General features: G+C 32.7%; 1 protein-coding gene across 1 annotated transcript; it reads left to right on the plus strand.

Moving 5' to 3' along the window:
* Positions 1-2,090: 2,090 nt before the first annotated feature.
* Positions 2,091-10,243, plus strand: LOC143587175 (DExH-box ATP-dependent RNA helicase DExH15 chloroplastic-like). The gene is given in 11 exon segments (XM_077068540.1): positions 2,091-2,293; positions 2,386-2,499; positions 2,568-2,676; positions 2,771-2,857; positions 3,706-3,722; positions 3,724-3,964; positions 4,950-5,549; positions 6,966-7,244; positions 7,328-7,534; positions 7,610-7,969; positions 9,873-10,243. Coding segments are annotated over 11 exon segments (2,463 nt in total). The 3' UTR covers positions 10,119-10,243.
* The last annotated feature ends 172 nt before the right edge of the window (positions 10,244-10,415 follow it).

The following is a 10,415-nucleotide window of genomic DNA, read 5'->3' on the forward strand; positions in this document are numbered from 1 at the left end:
AATACAACAACCATACAATGATGATAATAAGACTAATTACACATTAATATTACATCGAACCTCAAAACCCGTCATAAATCTTGATATTTCATTAAGACTATACTTAATTCATGTTGTCTTAAACAACTAGGAATATTTGTCGGTGAACCTCGAGGAGCTCAATCGTTTTCATCCTAGTTCTTTTTATTATATCGTCTCCTCACTTAGCCCACTCATTAAAGGTAAGTAAATCCACATCCCCCTTTTTACCGTTTTACATTTTTGGTGGCGTTATGCGTTCACAATCAAATTATTGTTTTCACTACGATTCCATTATATGCGTAATTGAAATTGCTCGATTAGTTGATATGTGCAAATGTGACTATGTGTTTACTGTTTTATGTTGGTTGGTATCCTCATCCTCATCCTCATTAGTATGATCATACGCCGTCGAAGTAAACCCTTATCTATGTGATTCGGTTGAAAAGACAACTTTTATATTGTTACACTAAATGTAGTGATTTACGATTATCGTATGGAATTGTCTTTTATTATTATATATACTCAAAACTGTGGTTTACTTGCTCAACTTTATGTTGACAAAATATATATTTTCACGCATGACGCAGATAGCTTTATCGGATGAATCAAGTATTGGATATACATTAGTTGAGCCTAAAAACTGCAAGTACAACATCTTTACATTGGTCACAATTTGACCAAATGTAGTTCTCATGTTAATTTTGAAATATGTAGGAAAAAGAGAGAAGTGCGTAAATAGTTAGTAAAGTTGTAGGCATTACATGTGGCTAATTAGTAATCTAACATGCTTATCTTAAATATTGAGGATGTCCTCAACACACCGGACGGTGACGGTCCAAAATAAGCTTTGACCTGATTTAACTTTTAGAAGATCCTGTTAAAGAAGATAAGTTTTACCCTAAAATAATCTGATAATTGAATCAATATTAGTTTACAAAAAAACATTTAAAATTGGTCAAAAATATTCTTTAGAGTATTTAAACAAATGTTACTAGAGAGAAAGTAAAAGACAGGAAGATGACTTCTAGGTTGTGGCAACACAAAAGGGAGAAGACGTGTGTAAACTCAAAAAAAAACATTAGCAAGTTATATAAAGTATAAACTTACAACTTAACTTGAACATTAATAAATAGTGTTTTTTTGTGAGTTATGATATACATATTATCTTCGATACAAACAAAGATGAGTGACTAGATGTATGTTTGCAAACGTAATCAATCAAGAATCACAAAGTCAGTATTTTTAATTTTTATCATATCTAATAAAAGCTTAAAACGTCGGCCTAATCGAGGAAAAAACTTATTTAAAACTTGCAAGTTACAAATGATATCGTAAAACGACGTCGTAAAGATGAGCACCACAAGAAGTGTATATTGAAAGTAGACTCTCACCTTCTTCTTCTTCTTCTTCTTCTTCTTCTAAACCCTAATTTTCACCATTCTTCTTCTTCTTCTTCTTATTATTATTTTATAACATTCAAACCTCACTCTCGTAACAATATCCGTTGTACTGCATCCTTCCGAAACCTCAACCATTACTTCACATTCAAATCTCACAACCTCCTGAAATCAGTAGGAAGCCAGTCTCAGTCTCAGGTTTCAGATACCGAAGAAGAAGATGACGATGAAGAAGAAGCAGCTGAAGAGTACGCAGTGGATGCGGAATTTGAAGATGACGATGATGATGAGAATGTTGAACAAGTCTCGGTTTGAAGAGTTTAAGTGGCAACGAATTCAGAGGATTCGGAATGACGTCAGAGAGTACGGTGACGGGATGCTGGATGTTGATGAGCTTTCCTCGGTTTATAACTTCAGAATTGATAAGTTTCAGGTCCAATTCTCACCTCTTAGGATTTTAATCACCTCAATTAAATATAAAGTTTTAAGTTCTTAGGTCCAATTATTAACAAACTTTTTAACTAATGAACATAAACAAATGAACACATTACTGAACGTTCACAAACACAAATGAACAAACGCAACCTCTGTTCATGCTCGTTCATTTGTTAAACAAATGTAAATGGACTTCCCATCAAACGGTTCACGTTTGTTCGTTTACAGCCCTAAATTATGATTCGAACAATCAGTACAAAACCCGCTAATGTTGACGTTGACTTTCTGAGAGGTTCTTCAGTTGTAGTTTCTGCACCAACAAGTGCAGGTAAAAATTTGATTGCAGAAGCGGCAGCTGTTGCTACAGTAGCTAGAGGAAAAAGAATATTCTACACTACTCCTCTAAAGGCACTATCCAATCAGAAGTTTCGTGAGTTTTGGTAATTATTATATTAGAAATTAAGATAACTTAATCTTAATGTGAATTTGATTATTATTCAACAATCAACACATTTGGCTCTTGGTTTTACAGTGATGCATTTGGTGAGGATAATGTTGGTCTTCTTACTGGAGATTCTGCCATTAACAGGGATGCACCTGTTCTAATTATGACCACTGAGATCCTTAGAAACATGTTGTATCAAAGGTGTGTACTGTGTAAGTTCTTCATGTTTCTATGCATATTACATTCATTGCACGTCTTTTTGAATGCAGTGTTGGAATTATGTCATCAGAAAGTGGACTTTTCAATGTTGATGTGATTGTTTTGGATGAAGTGCATTATCTTGGTGACATATCTCGGGGTACAGTTTGGGAAGAGATAGTGCGTTTTTTCTTTGACCTAAGTTTTGTATAATATTCGACACGTTGAGTGCTGTATAACACTCTTAACTGTGTGTAATTACACGTTTGTATAGGTTATTTATTGTCCAAAAGAAGTTCAACTTATATGCTTGTCAGCAACAGTAGCAAATCCAGATGAGTTATCTGGTTGGATTAATCAGGTATACTCTATTCACCATGTTAATTATATTTATTAAAAGTTATTATTAGGGTTAAGTTGTATTTAGCCCTAAATATGTATTCTCTAGGATTTCTGGTTTCTAGTATCTTTCCAGTTTCCTGTACATATTGAGCACCCCATCCCAATTCTAATTACAAGATTTAGTTAAAATACAGTCCCGCTTTATAGGTCTGTAAACGAACCGAATTTTCAGTGAACTGTTTGGCGGGAAGTTCGTTTATGCTCGTTATTTACTAAACGAACGAGCATGAACCCACACCTTGTTCATTCAGTCATGTTTATTGGTTTACGTTTGTTTAAGTTCTTTTACTTATATATTCATTAGAAAAGTTTGAGGATCGTTACAATTTAGTCTAGTTTATGAAAGTATAATATTACTGATTACAATTTAGTTTATTTATTAGTTTTTTTAGCCAAACAGAATGATGTCGACAACTCGACATATAATTTAATTGTTGTTCGCTCAATTACTTGTGTTCATCTATGTTCACTCTTTTGAGTCCGTTTACATTCATGAACTCTTTGTTTATATTGTTAATGAACAAACAAAAACAACACCGGCATGTTCATTTATTAAAGGAACGAACAGTAACAAAAAACTTCATTCGTTAAATTGTTCGTGTTTGATCATTTGTTTGGTTAAGTTAAACAAGCGAAAAACTTTATTCGTTAAATTGTTCGTCTTTGATCATTTGTTTGAGTAAGTTAAATAAGCGAACATGAGCATGCTTCGTGTGTGTTTGTTCGGTTCATTTTCAGGCCTATCTTATACACCAATAGCATCCAACATTTGAAATCATGTTGAATTTTTGGATTTTTGTGTTCTAGATTCATGGAAAAACTGAGCTCAACAAAACGTCCGGTTCCTTTGAATTGGCACTTTTCTACCAAAACCGCTTTGCTTCCACTTCTCAATGAAACTGGAACGGGTATGAACCGGAAGCTATCAATCAATTATCTGCAACTTAATTCCTTGGGAACCAAGTCATATGAGGAAGAAAGACCTAGAAGAAGGAACTCAAGAAACTATGATGCTAGTGCGTCACCGTCTTCAAAGAATGACAAAAGCAACATTCGGCGTTCACAGGTACAAACCATGTGAAATTTCAATATTTGACCAACATGGTTAGGCCTGTAAACGAATCAAATGTTTATTAAAACCATACATGAACCATTTGGCGGGAGGTTTGTTTATTTAATAAATAAAAAAACAAACCTGTATACATGTCTCGTTTGTTCGTTCATTTAAATTTGTTTTTGTTCGTTTGTTTACTTTGATTCATGTTTGTTAGTTTAGATTTGTTCCTTAAAGTTTTTAATACAATCATTAATATATTAATATTGATATATTTATATCAACATTCGCCTGAGGTTCGTTTATGTTCATTAATATATTCGTAAAGTTTTTAGGCCCGTTCCAATGTACTCAACTTTTAACAACTTTTTTAGGGCCAACACATTGTTGTTCACATTTACTTATAATTGATAGTATCTCAGTGAGCCGTTCGGCAAGAAGTTCATTTATATTGCTTTATTTAATAAAACAAACTAACATGAACAAATTTTTGTTGATTTAATTAAATGAATGGACATGAACACATGCTTCGTTTTTCATTTATGTTTGTGAATTGTCCATTTAAACTCGTTTACGTTCATTTAGTGTGTGCTTGTATAAGTTCATTCAGCTACGTTCGGTAAAATATTCATTTTATTTTTAGGCCCATTACAACTTAGTCTAGTTTTTACTTTTAGTAACTTTTTAGGCTTAATGCATTGTTGTGCATTTTCACTTTAAATTGGTTATAACTCAGTTATGTTCGTTCATCTATTTCAGCTATGTTCATTCATTTACATTCGTGAATCGTTTATTTATACTGGTAATGAACAAACATAAACAAACACGAACACAAACACGTTCATTTCTTAACGAATGAACATGGACAAGAAAACCAATTTTGTTTAATTGTTCGTGTTCGACCGTTTGTTCAGTTAAAGTCAAACAAACAAACACGAACATTCTGTTCGTTTACAATTTTTAACATAATCTTCAATTCCTTTATGATATCTTTTAGGTTCCTCAAGTTGTAGATACAATATGGCACCTTGAAACAAGGGATATGCTACCTGCAGTTTGGTTTATCTTTAGCCGAAAAGGGTGTGACGTGGCAGTTCAGTATCTAGAAGACTACAGACTTTTAGACGAGTGCGAAACAAGTGAAGTTGATCTTGCATTAAAACGGTTCCGACTCAAATATCCTGATGCGGTTAGAGAATCAGCTGTGAAAGGGATACTTAGAGTTGTTGCAGCTCACCATGCAGGTTGTTTACCTCTTTGGAAATCTTTTATAGAAGAATTGTTTCAAAAAGGACTCGTTAAAGTCGTTTTTGCTACCGAAACACTTGCTGCTGGGATCAACATGCCTGCACGAACGGCTGTGATTTCATCACTCAGTAAACGGAGTGAAAGTGGATGGATCCAGTTAACCACCAATGAGCTGCTTCAAATGGCGGGCCGGGCTGGACGAAGAGGGATTGATAAAGCGGGCCATGCGGTTGTTGTTCAGACTCCTTATGAAGGTGCTGAAGAATGTTGTAGACTTCTTATGGCTGGGTTGCAACCACTTGTTTCACAGTTTACGGCTTCGTATGGAATGGTTCTCAATCTTCTTGCGGTAATATATGCATATTATCATCTTGTAAAAGATCGTATATTGTGTATTGTAATTATATGGTACGTATTACAAAGATATATATATATATATATATATATAGGGTTGGTATCATTTAAGAACTCTAAAAAAGTTAAGAACTCTTAGGAACTCTAAACAATCAAACATTTTTTTAATTTTTTTTATATACTAACATTATTTAAGAGTAGTTTTATCATATTTTATATAAAAATTTTTAATTACATATATTAATCACAAATTTACATATGTGTAAAATTTATGTACTACCAAATTTACATAGGTGTAAATCAAAACATAGATATGTATAAAAAGTAAATTTTAAAATTGTAATTATAAATATAGATATACAAAATGATGAAACTACACTCAAATAACATTAACATACAAATTTTTTTATAAAAAACGTTAGGTTTCAATGTTTCCTTCAAGTTCTTAACTAGTTTAACAGTTCTGTAATGATACTCATCCTATATATATATATATAACTCAATGTTACACTCTAATTTCTCTAATATAATATATATTAACCTATGTCTAATATCGGGTTGTGCTTTATTTCTAACGGGTCAAAGAAAGAAGTTAGCTAACATCGATATGGTCGAATGGGTCGAAGGTAGCCCAAAGTCCATTTTCAGTTCATACAATCTAATAAATTGTTTTTAGTGATCTATATTTTTTGATAATAGTAATAATAGTTTCTTTAATCATAGTTAGCACATTGATTGTTTATTAAAAACGAATTGACAACATATCTGACTCATCCCATTGTAGGGATGTTGAATAGTTGATCGGGTATGTTATTTGGGTTTCAGGTAGTCTGGGTTTCGGGTATTTATGCATAATAATGTATCCGACAACCAATCCGTAATTCCGTATGACAATCGGGCTTGTTTGGTTCTGGGTGTTGGTTATCGGGTTGGGTAGTTCGCGTTTGGACGTATTTGTTAATTTAAAAAAATGGTTTACACACTACACTTGTGTTCTAAAATATTCAAACCCTCATGCTATTTGGAAAGTTAATATAATTTAAGACAAGAACATAATCAAACTATTTGGAAAGTTAATGTGTATTCACGAATTCTTGATAAAAGACCAAATGTTGGACCGAGTAGTTCGGGTTAATTGGGTTTCAGGTTAATCAGTTTGGGTTATTCGGGTTTTTGGTGTTAAAGGTATAACCGATACCCGACCCTAACTATCAGTTTAATCGGTTTTTGGGTAGAGCTTTGCTTGGGTCGGGTTAAGTGGATATGGGTAGAATCGATGGACCGATTCCATTCCGTTTCAATTCATTTTTAAGGTGACATGTTTCAACCCAAACATGTTTTGATCTGTTACCCGATCCCTTTGCCCTGCCGCCTGTAGTGACATGGCATAACTAATAATATGTCTTGGTAGGGTGCAAAAGTTACTCAGATACCAAATGAAGGAGACGGTACAGAAATTTCTAGAACAGGACGGACTCTAGAAGAAGCAAGAAAGTTGGTTGAACAGAGTTTTGGAAATTATGTTGGGAGTAATGTTATGGTTGCTGCTCAAGATGAACTTAATAACATACAAAACGAGATTCAGAATTTGACTTCTGAAATTAGTGATGAAGCTATTGACAGGAAGAGCAAGACAATTTTATCAAAATCAGCATACAAAGAAATGGCAGATTTGCAGGAGGAACTCAGAGTATGTATTATCATCATAAGAAAAGAAGTGCCTTTTTTAATAATTATAGTAAACAACGTCACAATGGTATTTATATTTTGTAGGCAGAAAAACGTGTTCGAACAGAGTTGCGTAGAAAAATGGAAATGGAAAGAATGTCTTCTTTGAGACCGTTGCTGCAGACATTGGAAAACGGGCATTTACCATTTTTGTGTTTGCAGTTTCATGATAATGCTGGGACTAAACATTTGGTCCCTGCTGTTTATTTAGGTGATGTTGATTCCATGCATGGTTCAAAACTTAAAAATATGGTATGTGTTTTCAATGCATTAAAACTTATTACTAAAAAGTATATTATAGTTATCATATTACTTTGCTGCATACAGGTTGTTGAGAATGATTCTTTTGCTCTAAAAATGATACCGGGAGATGATGGTGACCTGGAAAGTCAACTTACAACAAAACCGTGTTATTATGTGGCTCTTGGTTCAGATAACACATGGTATCTTTTCACAGAAAGGTGCATTAAGACGGTTTATCGATCGGGATTTCCTAATGTTGCTTTGAATAACGGTGATGCTTTGCCTTGTGAAATCATGACCGTTCATCTTGAAAAAATGGAGATGCAGTGGCAGAAGCTTAGTCAATCTGAACTTGGAGGTATTTGGTGTATGGAAGGGTCGTTAGAGACATGGTCTTGGAGTTTAAACGTGCCTGTTTTAAGTAGTCTTCCTGAGGATAACGAGGTAATAACTAATAATCATTGTTTCTTGTTTCGTTTATATTTTTTAAAGATCGTGATACTTGCTGTGAAGGAAAAAGAAATATAATTGATATTGCTAATATCAAATTTACAATTGATATTGCTAATATCAAATTTACCTATTTCATTAAAAACAATGAGAATATGACTATTCTGCCCTTATTTTAGTCAAATTTTTAGTTTGCATATTTACCTATATTAATCTTAAATTTCATATATCTGTATCAATAAATATAAGATTTGCCTATTTTATTTAACAAAATAAGACATTTGTCTAATAATCACGTATAACTTTTCACATGTGGTGTGAAATATTTTATGGGTTTGATCAAATACATATGACTTTTATCGTGAGAAGTGTACAAATAACTAGAGTATTTATGTTAACACTAGAGTAATTATTATTACACTATATTATTTTTTATAACATAATTACTCTAGTTCAAAACTGTAATTACTCTAGTTATTTGTATGTTTAGTATGTTCATTTTATTTGTACCGTATCCCACCCCAATATAATAATATAATCTCTTAAATTAAAGCTATTTAGGTGACTTCTGGATCCTTTCTCTATGTAACTTTTTTCAGTTGACCTATTGGTTATGAAATATAGCTCAAATCGACCCATGTTATATAAACGTGCCATAAATGACCATATGATAACATTGCTCATTTTTCTTGGGGCATAAATGAGCCTAGTCCAAGCTATAGCTTGAGCTTGGCTTTACTCGGTTCACTTATATACACATATAAGCAGGGCCGTCCCCGAGAATCCTTAAAAATTCAAGGGCTCGGGGCAAATGAAAAAATAGGCCCCGAATATAAAAACTTAATAACTTGTATATAAAAGGTCAATATTACAACGATATTTATGATAAAATTAACAAAATAAAGTTATTGTAACATTGATTAATTATAACTTGTATACTTAAACAAATCGTGAGTCTCTTCTAACGTTTTCTATTTTTAAATGAAAAGTCATTTTAGTCTGAAAATAAAATTTAATAATTTATATATAAAGGCTAATATTACAACGATAAGTATGATAACAACTAACAAAATAAAGTTATTGTAACAATGATCTAATTATAACTTGTATGCTTAAACAAATCGTGAGTCTCTTCCAACGCTTGTTATTTTAAATGAAAAGTCATTTTGGTCTTCAAATACAAAAAATAAATAATATGATAAAAAAACATTAACAAAATATAAGACACAATGACTAGATAAAAAGGGACATATTAAATTAACTAACAAGCCTTCATATTTAAGTGAGGTATCACTGGAAGCAACCTCTCTATTCCTTTGGGGTATACATCTTACCCTCCTCAGAGGCTTCCATAGCTTTGCTATTGGTGGGATTTACTGAGTACGGCGGCGGCGGCGGCGGCGATGTCGAGGACGAGGACGATGATGATCAGTTCATGATCTGTTTCCTCTGATCACGAAATATATTAACTATTTGGTATCCTGATTTTTTTTAAAAATATACTAGACCCTTATGTATGGAAGTATAAGTGAATATATATTCATTGGATTATAAATCTACTTTTACATTGTATTATATATGAATTATACCTTACATTTAAAAACTTTATAACTCGATTCCTTAATCTCAATGAATCTTGTTTACATGGCTTAAACCATTTTGATTCAAAAAATAACGAGTTAAAATTGATATATTTAAGAAAGGTGAAATAGTCATATACTAAATATGTTACTAACTTACACTGATTATTTAAATTGATTCTGTGGGCTGTAGATGATAAACAGAATCCGTTTAATTCAAACATTAAAAACTGATTATTGCAACATCAAATCCCTATGAAATCATTTGGATATTTGTGTATTAACTACTAATAATTATATCTTTTTTTGTTAATTAGGTTGTGCAATATTCGCAAGCATACTACGATGCAGTAGAAGCTTACAAGAATCAAAGAAATAAAGTTTCTCATTTAAAGAAAAAAATAGCTAAAACTGAAGGATTTAAAGAATACAAAAAAATAGTGGATGTTGCTAGATTCACTGATGAAAAGATCGAGCGCTTGAAAGCGAGATCAAATCGTTTAATAACTCGTTTACAGCAGATTGAACCGTCTGGATGGAAGGAGTTTCTGCAGGTAATCTGATATATAACAATACCTTCATATAATTCCCCTCTGCGATGCGTTGGGAATCTGGTCTGTATTGGTTCAGTTTGTTACGGCACCAGCACTCGCTATAGCAACCAAAAGCGAAAAGCCAAAAAAAAAATAATAAAGTCGTGATATGCCAAAAGGATATTGACACGTGTTTTAAACTCGACCAAAATACATCGATTGAAATTTTTTGGTCGGAATCAGTTCAGTTCGTCACGGTATGGAGACACTCGTATAGCTTATCATACCAAAAAAAAACTCTATTTTTAATACAACTCTGTTTTCAAC

Source organism: Bidens hawaiensis, unplaced genomic scaffold (assembly GCF_021521415.1).
Source record: "Bidens hawaiensis isolate Kalapana, Puna unplaced genomic scaffold, B.hawaiensis_p1.1 tig00035168_1, whole genome shotgun sequence".
NCBI classification, from domain to species: Eukaryota; Viridiplantae; Streptophyta; class Magnoliopsida; order Asterales; family Asteraceae; genus Bidens; species Bidens hawaiensis.